The sequence below is a fragment of the Netta rufina genome (genome assembly GCF_964035555.1).
Source record: "Netta rufina genome assembly, chromosome: 16".
NCBI lineage: Eukaryota > Metazoa > Chordata > Aves > Anseriformes > Anatidae > Netta > Netta rufina.
In genome coordinates this window covers 6965385-6986741 of record NC_140140.1, presented here as the reverse complement: position 1 = coordinate 6986741, position 21357 = coordinate 6965385, and the positions used below count along the sequence as shown (strand labels likewise).

Genomic DNA, 21357 nt, shown 5'->3' with positions numbered 1-21357 from the left:
GGGTGGCATGTCTGGGGACATGGGTGACACCTGCGAATGTGTGGTGATGGCAGGTAGGTGGTGTCTGCACATGGGCGATGCCAGCACACGGGCAGTATTTGCACACAGATTGTATCTGAACACAGATTGCAGCTGACATGGGTTGTGCCTGGACATGGGTGGCATGCCCAGGCACATGGATGGTGTCTGGATCGCTGGGTGTATGCTTGCACACAGGTGACATGTCTGCTCATTGGGCTGTTGGGACACTGGTGGTGGCAGAACAAAGGTGGTATTCAGTCATGCCTGGATGGGGAAGCTATGCCCGCACATCGGTGGCATCTGGACATGTTTTTTTCCAGCACATGGGCAGTGTTGGCCCACGGTGATGGTCCAGACCATGGTGGTACGTCCAGGCACGCAGACAGTGATGGCACACAGTGGCACATTTGAGTCCACAGCATATGTCTGTGTCCGGGGATAGCGATGACACGTGGTGGTGCGCCTGGGCACGCAGGCGGTGCCAGCACACAGCAGCGTGTCTGAGAACACAGATGGCGATGGCATGAGGAGACAGGTCCAGGCACAGGTCCATCACAGATGGTGATGGCATGAGGTGACAGGTCCAGGCACAGGGACGGTGCAGCATCCAACTACGCGGATGCCAACGCTGTGTCTGAGCCCACAGCGGCGTGCCTGGACCCACGGTGCCATCTTTGTGTACACGGTGGCCTGCGAGGGCCAGGCCCGCGGCGCTGTGCAACTCCCCCAGCGCAATGCCGGAGCCCTGAGCTGGCTGCGGAGCCCTGAGGCGCTGTGCCACAGCCCCGGAAAATGGCGACAGGGCGGGGAGGGGCCGGCAGAGCGCCCGCTCCTCCCGGCGGGCGGGCGGCGCTGTTCCGCGGGGCGCTGCCGGGGCCGCCCCGCCCGCTGCCTTCCGCCGGGGTCAGGAGCGGCGGAGCCCGCGTGCGTTCGGCGAGGGGCCGCTGCCATGGCCGTCCGCGCCAGCTTCGAGAACAACAACGAGCTGGGCTGCTTCGCCAAGCTCACCAACGCCTACTGCCTGGTGGCGATCGGCGGCTCCGAGAACTTCTACAGGTGAGGGAGCCGCGAGGGCCCGGCTCGACTCGGCTCGGCTCGGCTCGGCCCGGCGGGACCCCCCCGCGGCTGACCCCTAACGGCTCCTTCTCCTTGCAGCGTGTTCGAGGGGGAGCTGTTCGGGACCATCCCGGTGGTGCACGCCTCCATCGCCGGCTGCCGCATCATCGGCAGGATGTGTGTGGGTAGGTGGCGGGGGGCACCCGGCCTCGGGGCCCGCAGGTGGGCGGGCAGGGCTGGGGAGGCCGACGCGTGGCTCCCCTCATCCGGGATTACAGCAAAGCTGTAGGAAATGAAGCTCACCCGGTTAAAAATCATAGAATGGCTCGGGTTGGAAGGGACCTTAAAGATCACCGAGTTTCAACCCCCCCCCTGCCACACGCAGGGATGCCACCCACTAGGTGAGGCTGGCCACGGCCCCATCCAGCCTGGCCTTGAGCACCTTCACGGGTGGGGCACCCACAGCTCCTCTGGGCAGATTGTGCCGGTGCCTCACCACCCTTACAGTGAAGGATTTCCTCCTTTGCTAAAAAGCAAACAAACAAACAAAAAAAGACAGCCAGGGTAATAAAAAGCATCTTCTTCTCAAGGCCTGAAGACAGGTTATTGATGCACATAAATCTGCTTTCTGGTAAACTGGGAGAAGCCATTCCATTTTTTTTCTGAAGGTTAATGGTTCAGGGCCAGGACTGGAGGGGTGAGGGCAAGGGAGGCATTACAGATGTGAAGGTCAAAGAAAATTCTTTCACTTGTCTCCAGCTAGTGGTGTACTATTCAGAAGAGCATGCTTTGTGCTTTCTTTTTGTTCCTGAAAAAATAAAAATATATTTGTCCTATGTTACCAATTTGCTAAAGGAGAGTAACAAAATCAAGTGGAATTCGTAGGCTTTGTGAGGACAACCAGCATCTACTGGGGGAAATTTCATAACATAGTGTTTCATTGAGAACCTTGTGTTTCCTTCAGTTCTGTTAAAAAAGAATAGTGAATAAAAGTAGTGTCATTTACCCATTTACATTCTTTAAGTTTGTGCTTCATCATGGCTTTCCCTCACCTGTGGTGCCATGTTATTTTGTTTGGGCTGATTTGTGGGCTTGAAATGAACAGATGGGGCGGGGCAGTTCCAGCCTTTTTCTGAACTGCAGTAAAGTAATAAGCACAATGGAAATAGTTGCTTTTAAAATTACTGTAATGTGGAATTGTTTTTCTTTTTTATGTATTACTTTCCTTTTTTTGGTCATTTTAGGGAACAGGCACGGGCTGTTGGTCCCAAGCAGTACAACAGACCAAGAGCTTCAACATATCCGCAATAGCCTTCCAGATTCTGTACGAATTCAGCGAGTAGAAGAGCGTCTCTCAGCACTAGGCAACGTCACTACCTGCAATGACTACGTAGCTCTTGTTCATCCAGATCTTGACAGGGTATACGGCTGTTACGCTTTTACGTTCCTTATGGTTGCATCTGAAATTATTCTGAAGCTGCAATTGGAGTTTGTAGCTATTGAGGCATACTATAAGTAGCATGAATTTCAGAAGAGTTATGCTAACAGTTAAGCTAATATCATGTAGGAAGCTGTGCTGCCTCACATTTCCTTTCTTTTTGGGAGAGAAATCACAGAACTGAATTTGAGACTTTTGACTCTGTTTCAGTTGATTTTCGTCTTCTCCTATAATTTTCCTTATTTGTTAATGTGGAGCCTGCTGTAAATTCAGTGTGTGCTCTTGTTTGGCATACTGTAGTTAATGGTGGGAAGCCGTGGGATGTGGAAGTTAATTGTCAAGTGCAGTTTGCTATGTGTATATAAAATGGACCGAAAAAAGAGCATCTATGTGTGTAACAAAGAGCATAACAAATTTGATCAGGACTGTAGCAGTAGTTACAAAATGCTGCTGATCACATTGAAATTTCTAATAGAGTTGGAAGAGATCATAGATGATGCAGTGTGTGTGTTTACAGTGAGGTAAAAGAAAAATGGAAGCTCCTGTATGAAAGTTAAAAACAAGGGCAGGGGACATGAAGTTACTGCCAATTTATGTTTGAGAGCTGATACTTCAATAGCACTAGAGAGGTGAGTTGTGTGGCTACAGCTACTGAAGGTCCTGATGTTTTCTTTCAGTTTATGCTAAAGGTGACGGAAATGGTGTAAGGAGTGCAAAGACAAAAAAGAGGTCAAGGTAAAAGCCTTCGCAGGCAATAGTCTTTGCAGCATACTATGTTTTAAGTGTAAAAAGTATGGTCAGATTTCTCCAGAAAGGGAGAAATCAAAACCAGTTACAATGAAAACCTGCTGAGCTTTATCTGGAAGGGAAGGAAGTTCTTAGAGTTATGCAGAAGGTTAAGACAGTACTCAGGTCTGGGACAAAAAAGGACTGATTCACAGGGGAATACCTACACAACAGGTGTTGACACAGTTCGTGTACTGCCAACATCTTTGAGAAAAAGGGGAGGAAGAGCATTTCTCAGTGGTGGTGTGTTTAGTTATAGGAGCCTTGCTTCCAGCTCAAGTGTGCACAAGTAAGTGGAAACACCTCTGGAGTACAGAGGTTGATCAAGAAGAGTGAGAGTATTTTATGATGATTTGATTGCAATGCGTGGTGAAAGGATCCCAGCTAGTTCTTTGCAAGAATAGCTTGACTTCAAATTCTAGAATACCATTTTGCTGAGGATTTTGTTCTCTTTCTCTGTTTGCAGGAGACTGAAGAGATCTTGGCAGATGTACTAAAGGTTGAAGTATTCAGGCAGACTGTAGCAGATCAGGTCCTGGTAGGAAGTTACTGTGTTTTTAGTAACCAAGGAGGAATTGTGCACCCCAAAACATCAATTGATGATCAGGATGAACTGTCTTCATTGCTTCAGGTTCCACTTGTGGTAAGGCATTTGTGTTTTTTCTTGCTGCTCCGTTCCATTTCTATTTTATGGTTTTAAAGTTTCTGCAGTCTCATGGTCTCCTAGGTACTGTTTTCACTGCAGGGCTGTTCCAAAAGGGAGATGAGGCGAAGTCCTGAAGGAGGCCAGTCTTCTGAGATGTTTTCTCCACCTTTTCTGAGTTTGAATAAGCTGCATAGAGGCTTTAGTTTGCTTCTGAAACATTGCTCTGCTGAGGTTATGCAAGATTTGCTGATTCATTCATATGGAATACGAAATAGTCTGGTTTGGCTAAAGGCACATTTCAAAAAAATCTAGTAATAAAATCCTGTGCTGGCTCAGTTGGATTTGTTAATTTCAAGATTGCTATGCCTTTATGCTTGTTTGCTAGATTTGTTATTTTAAACTGAATGTCACAAAATGTTCTTTCCAGCTAATGCAGGCTATCTGTTGACTTTTAAGTGTTTAAGTAAAATCTTTGTTGATGCCAGAAGCTTTAATCTTTTCAGGGGTGTGAGTTGAGGCCCTCTACTTAAGACCTAGTAATAAGGAAATGTAACAAAATGTGGTGATGTCAGTGTGCTCTGCAAACTACTGCTGATTATTTTATTTTTATTTTTTCTTCCCTAGGCTGGAACAGTGAATCGTGGCAGTGAGGTCATTGCAGCAGGAATGGTTGTAAATGACTGGTGTGCCTTCTGTGGACTGGACACAACTAGCACAGAGCTCTCCGTCATTGAGAGTATCTTCAGGTTGAACGAAGCTCAGCCAAGTACCATTGCTACCAATATGAGAGATTCCTTGATTGACAGGTAAGGAGGATACAGCTTCATCTATAATCATAATGAAAACAGTCAAGATCTTACGATAAGGAAGCTATAACACTAGCTGTTTCTCAAAGTTGATTTCTCTCTTTGCTTCCTCTTTGCTTTTATTGGGTTACTGACGAGAATTACCTTGTTGCAGAAAGGTTTGGTTTATGTGGTTGATAAGCATTCTTAGTCATGAATCATGACTGCATAACAGTTCTTGTTGCATTTAGAATTGCAAGATTTTTTTTTCTGAGGAAACATAAAAGTAGCCACTTCAACTTTCAGATACTTTTGTTCTAAATGCCAGTACTAAGTTTATGACACCTATGATTTTTTTTACTTATTTATTTATTAATGGAAAACAAATCTTGTTTTAAAACTCAAGCGAAGTTACTGGCATTTTAACATCTTGGCTTTTTTTTTTTTTTTTTTTTTTTAAGCCTTTATGTCAAAGGTTTTGTCCAAGTGGAATGCAGGTTATCTTTTTTTTTCTGCCTGGACTGGTAGTGATAGAGGACCTTCCTCACTTGTTGATATATACAAAAACTTTTACAGGGTTAGGCATGGCTATAGGTGAATGTCCAGTGCGAACTTCATTTGGACTTTCAATTGATTGTAACTCTTATCATTGCAGTAATGCTAGAGGTGTGCTTTTGAGCTGCTTAGGCCACTGTAATTTACTTACAGAGTTTCTCAGTTCTCATAAAAATGTATGGGAATGGTTTATGGCATAGAGAAAGAATAAGGAATTCCTTAATTCCTTCCAATGAAGAACTGTTTGAAAGAGTTATTCTTACCTTCACAGTTCCTATGTAAAGGCCTTGTGCTTCTGAGCACAGCGTAAAACCATAATTAAACCTGTGCTAAGCTTTTAATAACTGCTTAGACAAGACTGATTTTCTTGCCTTTGCCAACTTGACAAATGTGTTCTTAGAGCTAGCTGTTAGCAGTCACCAGGTCTCCTTCACTCTTTTCACAAACTCATATGTTCTATGAAGGGAAATTTGCTACTGGTCCTTTGTAGCTGGAGGTTGACAACTGACTATACTGGTGTTTGGAAATGTCTTCTGCACTGTGGCACTCATTTTCTAAATCTCATTTCTGTTTTGTCTTTTTAGCTTGACATGAGCAGTGTTGGTTCAGGAAGCTCCTAAGGAGTGAAGTGTCAAGCAGCAGTTTGGATTACAGACATCTAGATCTTCTGTTGTTTCTGCAGGCCCAGCACCAGGAAGAGGCTACAAAAAAAAATGTAGTGTTTTGTAAACTAAGTATTGTTGCAAAACGTGACAAATAACATATATAAGTTGCAAATATGGAATGCTTTCTAACCCTTTGCTAATGTTCTCCAGTTTTTCTTCAGTTGTGCTTTCTTTGTGATGCTGACCGAGGTCCTCAATTTAGCCCACATTTACTTTTGCCTTTTGGATATTGATCACTAGAGATTGTTTTGCCTTAAATAGCAGATCAGAGTTCTGCTGCGCAGCAGACTGTTTAAGCACGTATATGGCACTGCCTTCTCTTTTCACAGTCTTGCTAAACAGTAATATTTCTGCTGTAAGTGAACTTAAGAGCCCTTTGCATTTTGTATACCAAAAATATAGTAGTTTACTTGCCAAAAAATAATTCGGACAGCATCACCTGTTCTTGTGACCTGACTTGCAGCTATTCTCATAGGGCTGGTGATTCTGAAGTGATTAGCTCAGATTAGAAATGGAGTTTCTCCAAGAAGTCAATACAGGGACTTAACAGCCAAGTGTAACTGCTTCCAAAGCAGTGGTATTTGATCTGTTGTCTGCAGATGTCTGGTGACATATATGCTACTTCAGAGGCATCTGCAAAAGAGCCTGGAAAAACATAGAGTTGCCAGTAGGCTTAAATGTGCTGTACGGGAGTTGGCCACCTACACTGGAAAGCTCTTAAAAGTCAGCACATCAAAAAGGGTTGAAGAATGTCATCTTGAGTTACCTTGGTGACAAAGGTTAAGTAACGCAGTTGTAAACAGTTACTGCATTCAGTAATATGTTTTGGGTTCGGGAGCTTGCTAATGAAGAGTTCTGCCTTTGTCTAGCAGTGACAGTGACATAAATGCTGCTTTCAGGTAGAAGATAGTAATTTACTTCTAAACAGAGCTGTTGCTCCTTGACCTCTCATTTCAGTTGCTTTTCTTGTGCTTGCTTCGTACAGGTATGCTGAACGCATACAAATGTCTCTACTTCCTATCCAAAGGGTATATGGAAGCTGCCTGCTTGCTTCCGTGTAGCTGTATTATTCTCAGCTGGATTCTCTTGAGGAGTTAAGTCCTGAAGGCAGTTAGGGCAGAACTCTTTTTTTGGCCCTGGTGGTTCAGGCTCTGTAGAATATTAAATAAACCTCCGCATATGTTGGACTGTCTGGATGTTTGGGGAACAATTTATAAGTTTTGGGTTGATTAAAGGTTGTTCCTCAGAGTTTTAAGTGAGGATTGCCATAGGATTGTCTCTGGTAATAGCAAGCCCTGTTATCTAGCTTGTCTAGAACAGTGACAGGCAGGGGCTGCCATTTCCAGACAGCTCACCTGTTCTCTGCCACTGGGGAAGCCTATAAGCAGGTTACAGCTCTTCATATAATTTGGCTAACAATTTCTGGTGTCTGTGGCCCCTTTAATGCAGTGGACAACCTTTTTTGTCACTCATTTCAGGTTTCTTCCTCTTAGCAAGTCTCAGTATTTAGAGTTAGACACTGTTTTTCTTTGGTCACCTCACAGGGCTCTGATAAGGAATAAATGGTAGTCTGACCATCGCTGTGGGTGTTAGCGTATATTCATCAAGCGTGAAATGAGTAAAACTGCATTTTTTGTCTCTACTTTTAATTACGGTCATTATGCAGAAATCCTAGTTTGTATTAATGAACTTGACACGTGTTAAAAATTGCTTATATATAAGATACATTAATCCAGTTTCTGTGAAATCCAAATCCTTGAATAAGAAAGATACTAGGACAATGTTGGTGATAGAAATATGCCAAAGAGTGAGAGACAGACAGAAGAATAAGGTATTACTAACTGTGATGTATGACCTCCTATGAGTATTGCATTGAAACCTGGGAACTGGAAGGTGGCAAACATGTTATCACTTCTAAACAAAGGGTTTGTGGGATTTCTGAACTAGTAAGGTGGACCTGTGTACAAAGAAAACTATCAGAAACCAGTGAAGAGTGAAAGTAGTAGAAATGTAGATACATGATAGCATGAGAGAGCGTAAACCTGGTGCTTTAATGGCAAGTCCAACAAAGCCTATGGAGTTATTTAAATATGAAGTTTCTTTGTAATCTATCTGAACTTCCAAAAGGTATTTGCAAGGTATTGTGCCAAAGGCTTTTAAAGACCCTGGATAATCCTATGGAATGAGAGGGAGGCTCTTTCGTATGTTACAGGATGGGGGGGAAATAGAGCAAAAGGCTGAATTTTTCACTGCATTTTTATAGGGAGCTCAGCTGGAAGCCATGATGTTCAGCTTGTTGTGTCCTGTTTAGGACAGGCAGTGGATTAGTGGAGCAAAGTTTACTCAAAATGATTCATTCTGACTAATAGGGATGAGGACTACCTGATGTGGTGATGGGAGCTTGTGTTGAGGTGTAATGACCAATTACAAGGCAGAAGCTGATCCCTCTTAGAGTGGAGGTCCACCTCTGTTAAGACTGTAGCGATTGTATGACTAGTGATTAATTGCTGATTGTATTTCCCTGCATATTTATCTGGAAAAATGAATGTACTTTACTGGTGATCAAATTATTCCCAGTCAAAATGTGGAGGAAAAAAAGAATGCAAAAAATGGGCTGCACCTTGGAGGAGCTGAAACTGCTGCGCTCAAGGTAAGCATGCCAGGACTGTCTTCTGTACAGATGGCACATACTGCAGGGCAGTGTGTATCAGTTGAGTAAGCACTGATGTTCCCTGCTCCCCTGTGGTGGCAATGTGTCCTGGTTCTGTGTGTCCAGACAAAAACTGGAATGTGGCCACCTGTCCCTGGAGGTGCTGATGGAAGGCGTGCTGAGTCAGTACTCAGGTGATGTGCTTGTTTTGCATTGGACAGGATCTCAGCAAAAAGCTCAGACATGGGAATATAAGGAACTGTTCCCTATGTGAATATTAACATTTGTGTCTGGATCCAGGTCACTCCAGGATTGTGCAGGTGTTAATCTAACTAAAAGTGAGATGACAACGGAGTGAACTGGGTTGTACTTGCAGAGTAAATGGGCCAACTGCTCATCTACCTGCCTCAGCCCCCCCAAGTGCCAACGCTTGTAGCTGTTGAGGGCTGTTTCTCAGCAACTAAAATGCTTACAGAAACATCTTATGCCCCTGGAAATCACAGTCAAATTTATAACATTTACCTGCACCCAGAGGTGCACTGAACAAGCAGTTCAGTGTGCATCAGCAGCCAGTTACGAGGTGGTGATAAAAGGCACCAAACTATTTCTCCAGTTCTTTATAGCATCAGTTCTTCATGGAACACTGGACTTTGGCACTATAGGGCAGAAGGCTTACCTTATTGCAGCAGGGTGCCTGATTTTACAGGGCAATATGTAGCTGTCTGAGGAAACAGCTGAGCTTGCTTCAGACCAGCATCATGCGCATGCTGCTTGTACAACTTGGCACTAAGTATAAGATTTTGAAGAAAAATATCTACAGCTGGGCACTAGGAAAAAAAAAAAAAACACCCCTCCCTCATACCCCAAAAACAGACATTTCTCTTGGTTGTTGGTTTTGTTTTTTTTTTAATGATGGCTGTTGGTAGTTGCTCAAAGGTTTGGGCTGTCACAGTCCCAGAAGAGATGGCAGCGTACAGATGAGTTTGATGTGCCATGTGGCTGTGGCATTCATAGTGTGCATTCTACCACATATATAGTACACATAGCAACATACAGAGTAGCATGTAGGGGGGAGTGTCTAATTAATTGCTCTGATTTCATTTGGTCCTTTGCACTCCTTCATCCATCATGAGACATAACCACATTTTTTCACTAAAATTCAGTTTTGCATCTACTAGCTTCTCACTTATTTCATAATATGTTTGTAATACTTTTTAAACACAATAAACAGCGTGGCTATGGAAATTAATTATGAAAGACAAAATACAGTTTGAGACCACATGTTATGCAGTCCTAGTGGGCTTCACTAAGAAGTATCTATTTGTCTATCTGGCTTCATCATAGCAATAGTTGAATCCTAGTTAGAAATTCAGAATGCTAACAATCTTTCTGCTGCTTCATTCCTCATCATTGTAATTACAAATATTTATAGCATGTTTGTCAAGAAAATAAAAATCCTTGGATTTTTTTTCCATAGCTGACATGGAGCTGTATTTTTCTATACTAGTTGGACATTCTGTGCATTGAACTTCTATTGCACTGAATAAAATTCAGTTATAGGCAGAGGGCTTACACTAATCACCTATTCCCTATAGTGAGCGTGCAAAGCAGTTCATATGCTTACATGAATGGCACTTTTGTACTGGGCAGGACTTCACCATTAGATTGCATTGCAGGAGACTCTTCTTCTAGTTAACATGGTAGAAGTATCGGCATCAATAAGAAAATGGACTAAGTTTGTGGTTAGGACACAAAATCCTAAACCATTTACAATTGTAACAGGGATAAGCAGAAGCTACTGTTGTGGGAAGAGAGTCATTAAAAGTTACTAACTGAAAGTTCAGGTTTTTATTTAGTGTTTACCTGATTTTTATGGCTCTGTCAAATGTGGCTAGTGATGAACTCATTCTACTGTGTAGCATGCTTCCTTTGGTCCTCGCCAAATTCTTGCACGTGAAGAAGTGAGCAAAAACAAACAAACAACAAATTTCAAAGGCATACGATGTTTGTAACATCTACAGGGATTGGTTTTAGTTTTATAAACAGGCCTAATCCTTACTGTATCTTGACTATTTCAGCAAAATATACTGACGATCTCACTCCAAAAAAAAAAACATTTCCATTTTCCTGAAACCCAACATACAAATTCTACAGTCTAGTTACACATGCCACATAACAACAATTCATCTTTTCCCAGCATCTTTACAGGGGCAGAGTGCAGTCTACGTCTGTACATTTTTTGTTATACTGGTAATTATTGGTTCATTGTTTCTGGCTGATGGGAGCTTAAAACAGCATCATATGACATCTAAATATTTCATTAATGGCTCCCAAAACAAAAGCGTATTCTCTTCCCCCCTCCCCCCCCTTTTTTTTTAAGACTCAATTACTTTTTGTCTTTAGATTGTCCCAATCTAGGACTTGATATCACCAAGTAACATTACGGTGTCTGTTTTGGTGCTTCTTGAGCTTCTGCTCTGCACTCGTTTACCTCTCGGAGTACTTAATGGTTCCTCATGCACTGTGCTGAGTGGCAGCATCGATTAGTTATGAATGTACAAAACATCTGACCAGCAGGTATTGGAAAATTGTTTCCAGGTAATTCCCTGTTTTTTTGTAATAAACAAAGAAGATCTTTTAGAATGGCTCAGCATCAGAATGTCTTCTTACAGTACTGAATTGTTCCTGTTCATAGATTCCATGATCTTAATTCATTTATGAGACAGCTATTAAAAAAAATGGTTCTGTTCAGAGGTGGTTTAGCTACACTGGAGAATGCTGGGTTTAACAGGGAGCACTGATGCAGGGAACTGAAGGAAGTTTCCCAGGTCAGTTGAAACGTCTGAAGAAAATCTGTCTTGAAGTCTCAAGTCTCTGATGTTTGCAGTGAGCCTGTGGAGAATGGCACGCCAAGACTGACACGACTGAGGCAGTTAGAAGGAATGAGGCTCCACATTGCAAGGTTGCCTGCATTTTTTCCAGTTTTTCTGCTTCTTTCGGTCCCAGGATGTCCAAAACTTGTAAGTCACTGAAGTAGTTTTGTTTGGTAGGCTTTTTTAATGCTTTTATTTTTTTTGTCCATATCCTCATCAGATCAATGAGTTGAAATGTGCAGCTGACTGTGTCATACCCATTCCTGGACAGGTCTTTTGTAATACACAACGTTTTGCTGCACCTCTTTGTTTTTAAACTGGAAGATTGTGTACACCAAGACAAGGATACACAGAGACAAAATGCAAGGGATCACAACTGCAATTGCATTTACAGTGCTAGGCACATCGTTTATTGTCACCATAATATCCACATCATCGTGAGGGAGGCGCCTGTCTTTGCTTCTTTCAACATCCTTCTGATTACAGCCCATCCAGTCTTTGAGGATTGACCGGGGATAGCCTGGCTCCACACTCAGCCTCTGGTTATCAAACTTCCAATACTCCTTCCCTTTGTAGAAGTAGGTATAAACTAGGAGACAAAACAGAGAATATTTCTCATCACACCATTTCCAACAGCTTAAATTGTGCACATGTGAGGGTGTACAGAGAGCCTGAAAGGCTGGAGGGTGGTAGCTGTCTAGGTCAATAGTGCATTCATCTAGGGCATTCTAAAGCCATGGAAGTAAGATGACATTTTTAGAGCTTGATTAAAAGCAGAAACAGAGAAGGGATACCATCCAGATGGACCTGGAAAGGCTTGAGATGTGGGCCTGTGCAAATCTTATGAGGCTCAACAAGGCCAAGTGCAAGGTCCTGCACCTGGGATGGGGCAATCCCAAGCACAAATGCAGCCTGGGTGAAGAATGAATTGAGAGCAGCTCCGAGGAGAGGAACCTGGGGGTGTTGGTTGATGGGATGCTCAACATGTGTGCTTGCATCCCAGAAAGCCAACCATATCCTGGGCTGCATCAAAAGAAGTGGGGCCAGTAGGGCAAAGGAGGGGATTGCCCACCTCAGCTCTGCTCTTGCAAGACCCCATGTGGAGTGCTGTGTTCAGCTCTGGTTCCCACCACATAAAGAGGATGTGGACCTGTTGGAGTGCGTCCAGAGGAGGGCTGTGAGGATCATCAGAGGGCTGGAGCACCTGTCCTATGGAGACAGGCTGAAAGAGTTGGGGTTGTTCAGCCTGGGGGAGAGATGGTTCTGGGGAGACCTTACAGTGGCCTTCTGATACCTTAAGGGGGCCTACAGGAAAGCTGGGGAAGGGCTCTGTCAGGGGCTGTAGTAAGGAGACGGGGTAATGGCTTTAAACTACAAGAGGGTAGATTTAGATTAGATGTAAGGAAGGAATTCTTTAAGGATAGCGAGACCCTAGCCCAGGCTGCCCAGAGAAGCTGTGGATGCTCCACCCCTGGCAGTGCCCAAGGCCAGGCTGGATGGGGCTTTGTGCAGCGTGGGCTGGTGGGAGGGGTCCCTGCCCATGGCAGGGGGTTGGAACTAAATGATCCTTAAGGACCACTTTCAACCCAAACAATCCTGATTTTTTCTACGATTCTATGATTTGAGAAGCCCTAACTTCTTGTTTGGCTTGTGGGGGCAATGTTGCTCACAGAACACCATTCCCCTTGGCCAAGACAAGCTGATGGCAGGATTTAAGCTGTGAATAACAAAAATACTGAGCTCACTTCTCTCCACCTAAATTTTAACGTAAGTGTTCTGCAGTGATTTGTTTTTTACTAAAGCATCTGTAATATTTACTCATCATTACCAAGCTGTTAACAGTCTGAATATTGACAGTGTTTGTCTTGGTGTGATAGTATTTGGATGGATACACAGGTGTTTCTCTTTACCCCACCTGAGAAAGCAAATACTGAATAAAATAAGTCCTTTTGATGACAGAATCTGAAAGATTTGGACTTCGTTAAGAAACGGTCTTGTCCTGCTGCTAGTAACAGGCAGATGGTTTATGCTACATGTTGTCTGAAGTATCCTTCATCTCTACAGAGGACTCCAAGCTTCCTTTTTTAATCACTCTTAAGTGATTATTTTTTTTGGGGGGGAAAAGGAAAGGGAAAGGAACACCAGTGAAAGTGACTCTCCTTTATCTAGCCTCCTGCTTAGCTGGCTGTCACTGCAGTATTCCAGATGTATTGGAAAGCCCAACCCCAGAGCCCTTGTCCCACACCACAGCCCTCAAGTTAAACAAGGGCTCAATGGACAAACCCCTTCTGTTAGTTCTTCCCTAGTTGGCGGAAAAGAAAGAAATCTTCAAGTCAGAGAAAGAAATGCTCTAGAAGGAGCCTCTAGAGGTCCAAACCCATGCTCAGGGTATGTCTAACTTCAAAGTACATCCAGAAGGTTGGAGCCTGTAATAGGAAGAGAGCAACTGAGCTAGCTACAGCTAAGAGAACAGGAGAAAAAAAACAATAAGGTATGGCATCCCCACAGTCACAGCCTGGGAATGCTTGGTTAGGGACTCTTGTGGAAGCAAAACCAGAAAAAGTCCTTTTCCCATCCCAAATGGCTAGTATTAGAGTAATGTGGTTTAGTGGCTTGGAGGTACCTGGGCTGGGATGAGGGGCAGGAAGAATTGTAGACTGCCTGTGCTTGCAGGTGTCACTGTGGCCTTGGGCAGCCTGAGATGTGAGTCCTACCTCAGTGGAAAAATTTAAAACACCCCAAACCCAACAACGCAACTCCTAAGCTTGGTAAGATACTATTGGTCTAACTTGTATAATGATTACAGATACATACAGCCTTCTTTGCTGATAAAAGCTCCCTGTGGCGCCTGAGGGATTCCTCTCCACACAGTGATGGGCTTTGGGTATCCTGGGTCCGTTGCTCTCTTGTCCTCGTTGTATCTCCAATACCTGTCTCCTTTGAAGAAGTAGGTTTTGCCTACAGGCTCCCAGCGCAAAGCCGTGTCAATGCCTTCCCGGGGCAGACAGTTACCCAGCTCCACCAAACTGTGTGGGTATCCAGGCTCTGCTGTCACTTCTTTAAAAACCCAGTATTTATCTCCTGGAGACGAACAGGGATACAAGCAACATATGAGTATGCCTAATTAGTAGTTAAAGTGATACAAATGCAAAACACCTACACTGAACCACAGCATGGTGGTGACTTCTGGGCTTAAATGTATTATGTGAAAAGTTCCTCCTTGGCATTTTAAACCTGTAGCCTCTTGATTTTATTTGACACTCTAGCTCTTGTTTTGGAAATGTTAAACAATGCTTTCCCATTCACATACTCTAGGCCAGTCTTGATTTGAAAGGCTTCTCTCACATCCTGTCTTCGTCAGCTCTCATTGAGGCTGAGGAGTTCTAGGATATTTAATTGTTCCTTGTAGAAGGCCAGTCCATACTTTTTGCTAATTTCCATTGCCTTTCTTAGAGCCTTCTCTAGTTTTAATACATTTTACTGAGCTGAGGGACTGAAGCCGCATGCAGTATATTAGAAGACCACATGTACTTTGCATCTGTATGGGGGCATGGTGATGATTTCCAACTACTCTTCCTTGCTTACAATTTGATCATGCTCAGAAACTGTCACAGCGCAAGGAGATGATATGGGCCTCACATAGAGATGGCCATATGGACTCTTCAGAGAAAACACCCATAACACATTTTTCCAGCACCTCGAAAAGATGTGAGCAGATCATGACACAGAAGCTCACATTGCACTGACAGGAAACAATATGTAGGAAACAGTAGTGTGCCCCTCTTAGACTAGAACAAGGACCGGGACTATAAATCAAGTGCCATGTACCTTCCATAAAAGCCACCAACATGCTTTAAGTCAACTAGCCATATTGATGCCTCACTGATCTCATTATGAACAACCTCTTGTTACAGATGTTTAATGGAAGCCTTTGATTAATGGGCAGTGGCCACAATTAAAGGTCTTCTTCAAGGATACTGACTACATTCTTCCTAATATTTCCCCAGACTCTTCTGATCAAGGTGTCAAAACCTTCATAATTGTCTAGAAGTGTGGTTTGGGGTTGCCCTGTATCTGGAGAAGCTCCAAGATGATGCCACAACATGTTCAAGGAGACAGGCAGGAGCCTCACACTCCCTGAGGAACAGGAACTGTTTCTCATTACCTGGAATTACATGGAAGCCAATACCTACTGAACTATATTAGCTTTATACAGAGATTGTACTGGCAAGGCCAACCCACACTAAGGAATATGTTAAGGCTTGGCTATCACATTGGAAGGTGAAAATCAAAGGAGAACTTTTATGTATGGCTCAGTTGTTAGAAGGACTAACAACCATTAGTAAAAATCTAGCAAAAATATGTAAGAAAAAGACAGGTCTGTGCTAACAGCCTCCCTGTTCCATTTATTCTTGTACAGCCCACATTGCTTACTGGACTAAAATGTTTTAGGGGTGTTGTCACAGCAACTACCTTTGCTAGTGCCTCTAGGGCAGAGAAGATGAGCCCTCTGTGACTCAGCTGCATGGCAAATAGTCAACCAAGCACTTCTACACAGGGATAGAGATTTTTTTCAAGACTGCAGGAGGTCCTGTAGCTGAACTTTCAACCCAAGTTGCAACTGACTGACTCACTGAACTCCCTTTGTAGCAGACTTTGACCCAGGAGAGCAGATCTGTCCCTGAACATGATGGTATATAGGCCAGCAGTAAAGCCTCAGGAGGCTGCGCAGCACCAGTGATTTGCACTGTTCTGCAGCAGTTTGCACTTGGCAAATGAGCAAGGAGAGGCGCTGGTTCTGCTGTGCAATGACACATCTTTTCTGACTCTTTGATTTGAAATCAAAGCTGTTAAGCTGGTCAGTGGAACAGGAAACTTTAGTTGCTGGAAGTGCCCCCTTGGAAAAGGACAGGGATTCAGTGAACCCATTTTCATCATCTTAATGCTTTAATTGTGTGATGTGAGGCAGGTGTAGCAGGCTCATACTGAAATATACTGTACCTTTGAAGAAAACAAACTTTCCATCAGACCTCTCGTAGGCTGCATCAATCTTTGCAGGAAGACCTTTCCAGAACTGCTCAATTTGCATGGGATATCCTTCCTGCACCCGGTTGTTGCGCAGACGCCAGAACCAGCGATCCTGAGAAAATCAGAAAGCTCTTCAGACTGAGTACTTTCATCTTGCAGTCTGGCATCAAGCACTACTAATCCATGCCTAAGCCTGTAGCCATTAAAGGAAGAAGTCCTGGTCTGGATGAGAGCTCCAATGCTGCCCAACACCAATCCCAGTGAGGGAAGCACTTCATGGGGAAGATGGCAGCCAAAAGGGTAACAAGATGATTATTGGTACTGTGAAAAACGGTGGACAGAAGGAGAAGAAAAAGAAGCAGGGGGAAGCAAGTTTACAGTTATATGACCTCCCAGGAGAGCTGGTGCTCAACTATCTGACCTTAGGACAGCCATACAGTGTATACCACTATGTATACCACCACATATGGTGACTGTGTGAAACACACAACATCCATAGGCCCGAAGGAGTTATTAAATATCCCTTTAGATATAAGATCATTAGTTAAAGACATAGTGGATGCTCAGGGAAGAGTAAGAGGAGGACAGAGTCTCTGATACTTCTCCAAATACCTTCAACAATTTTCAATTCAGACATTTTCTGTGGCTGATGTGTTCTGTACATTTAATAACCTTCCATATTTCCCACTCCACATTCATACCCAGTGGGCAGAGTGAAAGCCTTGGGTATTTTGGGAGTAGGACCATGGTTTTTCAGATGCAAGGTGATCTAACGTACATGGCTCAAATTCAACTTGATGTCAACCACAACCCCCAGATCCCTCTCTGTGGGGCTGCTCCCCAGCACCTCATTGCCCAGTCTGCACATGTAGCCAGGGTTGCCCCTTCCCAGGTGCAGGAGCCGGCACTTGCTCTTATTAAACTTCATGTGGTTGGCGATTGCCCAGCTCTCCAGTCTGTCCAGATCTCTCTGCAAGGCCTTTCCACCCTCATCCAAGTCCACAACTCCTCCAAGTTTAGTGTCATTGGCAAATTTGCTCAAAACACCTTCTAGTCCTACGTCCAAATCGTTTATAAAAACATAGAAGAGGACTGGCCCTAAACTGGAACCTTGGGGGAACCCACTGGTGACCATCCGCCAGCCAGATGTGGACCCATTTAGCGTAACCCTTTGAGCTCTTCCGTAAGACAATTGCTCACCCATTGTATGATGTTTTTGTTTAGCTGTATGCTGGACATTCTGTCCAGTAGGATCCTATAGGAAACTGCATCAAAAGCTTTACTGAAATCCAAAAGGATCACATCAGCTGGTTTCTCTTGATCGACTAGATGGGTGATCTTATCATAAAAGGAAATCAAATTTGTTAAACAGGACCTACCCCTCGTGAACCAATGTTGGCTGGGACCAATGAATGCATTGTCCCCCAGGTGCACTTCAATAACTTCAAAGACCATCTTCTCCATAATTTTACCAGGCACTGATGTGAGACTGATGAGTTCACTTTTTGGTGCACAGACACCAAAATTCTGTTTAGTCTGTAAATCCCATTAGGCACTGTTTCAAAATATTACAAAGCCAGTCTGCTTACAGTTCCCTCTAACATTACTCATTTAGCAGCCTCAGAGGAACAGAGCTACCTTTAGAGACACTTCAAATGTAACGGTAACTACCTTATACTTTTATTCATCTTTTCCAGTAATGAAACTAAAGAAAACCATCCATGAGATAAGCAAGAATTTTTAGTACCTTGAAAACAAACATTTCTCCTCTAAAGAGAGCCACAGTGTTAAAGTTGCCATCGCAGATGTTGGGTTTCATGCCAGGAGGAGATGGCCTGTCACCTAGAGGAGGACTAGGAGGTCGTGGCTGTCTCTCGTGTTTCCTTTCCGAAGTGGAGTGAATTCTGCGAACAGGAAGAGTCGGTAAAGGCCTGGTTGGCTCCAAGGGCTCAACAGGAGGACCTAGAATTGAAAAGAAAAATGTTTAGTGAAGTGGGCAATTTTGGATTTTCTGTACTTTCCTCAGGTTTTAAAAGGCAACAGGCTGGATGAAGTGTGTTGTGAGGAATGTATATATTCTTTATGAACTATGTACACAGAAGAGATCATTCCCTAGAAATGGGAAGCAGAACAAAATGTATACACACATGAAAGAGGTCCCAGAACAAACAAGGGATACGAACTGAAGAAGAGACAGTGTGTTTGTGTAGGTCTTTCCAAGGAGGCTGTAGATAAAAGGAGGATGCATACCAATCACATTCCCAAATGAGATTAAAGGTAATAGCCATTGAACAGAAATGTTTATTAGTCCATAACAACAACAACAACCAGAACAAAGTTATATTGAAGATACTGCTGCAAACTAAGGGAAACTGCAGAGGAATTTAGAAATTAGAAGGCAATTACTTTATTGCAGATTAGTCACTAATCTTCCTCTTCAGAACACCATAGGAACTCCAACAAACAACTGTGATAAGGGCCTTTGCTCTCATTCCATCATTCAGATGATGCCCTCCCCCCTACAAGCACAGCTCTTCCCTTCGATCCTTACCCAGATTATTCTGGGGATCTTACAGGGCTGCAAGAATGTAAAGAACTATAATAAATATAAGCAGCTGAGACTTGGAGCAAAGGTCTGCTTTTGAAATGACTGTCCCACAGGAAAATTTCATTAACAGTGATAAAATCTGGTCCATACCTAATTAAGAAAATCATGGTAAGATTTCTTGTTGTTTCTCAGAGACAGCCCCAAGTTAGCATGAAAATAAACAAAAGGCTACAAGAAGCAAGAGATTTGGCAAGTTTTACATTTGATGTAATTAAATAGGATTTGATTTGATTGTTTATAGATCATGGTTTCCATCTCTTTCTGAAAAGTGATTTTTAAGCAGCTATGTAAAGAGATTGCAGGAAAAAAACTTTCATCACCAGGCAGAACAGGGGCTGACTGCTATCAGTCTCACTGTCTTAGGGGTTCAAGCACTGACGTGCTTCACATCAGCTGTATTACTGGGTGAAGCTTGTCCTCACAGGCCACTGCAAGAAGAGCTATCCTGTTGTGTATGATTGTCTTGCTCAAACCCAGAGAAGGCATCTACTAGTAAGGATATAGATACTCATGGAGGCTACGCACCTGTGGGATCAGAACAGTTTTGCAGATGAACATTCTGAACTATGATGCCTAAAATGATAGTTGGGTGTCCAAGCTCACATATCAACTTAGATCTTAAATGTTACATTTTCAAAAGGTTCCTATAATGATCAAGTGCTTAACATGGCCTAGAAGGGTGACAGGGTCAGTGAAAATCATTACAGATAGTGACAAAGAAGTCATCAGAGAAAGTCATCACATTTAACTGTTATTGAGATTCTAACAAGAATTATGTCCATAGGTTTCATGGATGTTATGTTCAGAAAGTGCCACTCCGATAGTATAGTCCAACTTCCTGTATAATTAGGCCAGAAACCTCCAGCTGCTAATCCTGTGACAAATCTAGTGTTTTTTGTGCAGATACAGGATATTTTCCAGGAAGAGACATCTCGTTTGGGCTTCAAGTCTTCAAACTTCACAAACTTCAAGACATTACATAAAATATGTAATGCACAAATTGTTCCAGTCATTAAGCCCCTGTCATTTCTGAAATCTGTCTGACTTACTGTCTGAATTTGTGCAGGTTTAGATTCGTTTTTTTTTGTTGTTTTTTTTTTGTTTGTTTGTTTGTTTGTTTTTTTTTGTTTTTTTTTTTTTTTTTCCTTTTCTATCTCTAGTCTCTCAACATTTAAGTGTTTATAGATCTTGATAAGGATGAACTTTAAAGTTCCCTTAATCAGCTAAATGGCCCAATTCCACCTGTTCCTACAATGTCTTTTGGTTTTGAGATCTTGAAACTTGTCTTACAGCTGTTTTGCAAAGTGTTGCAAATGGATAACAGTATTTCTATATGATGACTTGTCCTTACCATGTTGTATTTTGTGCCATCTTTAATTTTTAATAACAATTGTTTTTATTTACTCCAGAACTATGATAAAAGACATTGAATATTGTTCATGGAAACGCTTTAGATGAGGATTCACAGTGTAAAATTATTCTTGGAAAGCTGTCAGATAATTTGCCTACATTAAATGAATAAAAATACTACTCTGTTACCTTGTATTTCTCATTCTCCTCCAATCTTAGCTGGTTAGTGCCCTGTATCTTAGCAGGCCATAAATTTCTCTTAAATCAAGTTCCCAAACTGTGATACTGCTATTACTGATGATCTGTGATTTTCTTCCCCTACTGGTATGCAGTAAATATTTCCAGGTACTGCCTGTCATAGGAGCCAACAGGATTAGCGTCCCCCTCTTGTTGGATATGTCAGTATGGGTGCATCTACACTAGTGTTTCCAGTGAGCTCAGGTGTGTGCTTTTGAAGAGAATTTCTCAATTATTTTCAATATCTGTGCCTTGGTTCACATCAAAACACATTAAACTATTTTTGGATGAAGCTAAGTTTGAAAAATGCATTTCAGGAGCACATCTAGGATACTGCAGCTGCAAATGGGCATCACAGGGAAAGACTAGAGATAATCTGCAGTAACCCCATTCCCCCAGATGCTGTCAGAGTAAGTGTCAAGTCCTCAGCACTCTATAACACCATCCCTAAATAACTGCTGCATCTACAGATGTGCTAGTATTATTCTTGCTAACAGCCATAGATGTTGTTTGCTAATATAGCCATAGGTAACATATTGTCATGGGAAGTATGTGCAAAAGCAACTCCTGCAATGAGCTACACACTAGCTGGCACTTCTGATTTAGGCTGGAAAGCTCATGGAAGTAGGACTGAGTTGGTACAGTGGGACATGATGCCA

At 43.0% G+C, this 21357-nt stretch overlaps 1 protein-coding gene and 1 long non-coding RNA gene across 2 annotated transcripts; one reads left to right on the top strand and one right to left on the bottom strand.

Moving 5' to 3' along the window:
- The first annotated feature begins 913 nt into the window (after window positions 1–913).
- EIF6 (eukaryotic translation initiation factor 6) lies at window positions 914–10078 on the top strand. Its single transcript, XM_084296775.1, has 6 exons — window positions 914–1077; window positions 1177–1262; window positions 2322–2497; window positions 3768–3944; window positions 4572–4753; window positions 5872–10078. Exons 1-6 carry the CDS (start codon window positions 971–973, stop codon window positions 5879–5881), a joined length of 738 nt encoding a protein of 245 aa, XP_084152901.1. The 5' UTR covers window positions 914–970; the 3' UTR covers window positions 5882–10078.
- Window positions 9330–20606, bottom strand: LOC311215551. The gene is made up of 2 exons (XR_014618908.1): window positions 16477–20606; window positions 9330–14556 (listed from the first exon to the last, which is right to left on the bottom strand). It is a non-coding gene; the product is annotated as an uncharacterized lncRNA (long non-coding RNA).
- Window positions 20607–21357: the final 751 nt, after the last annotated feature.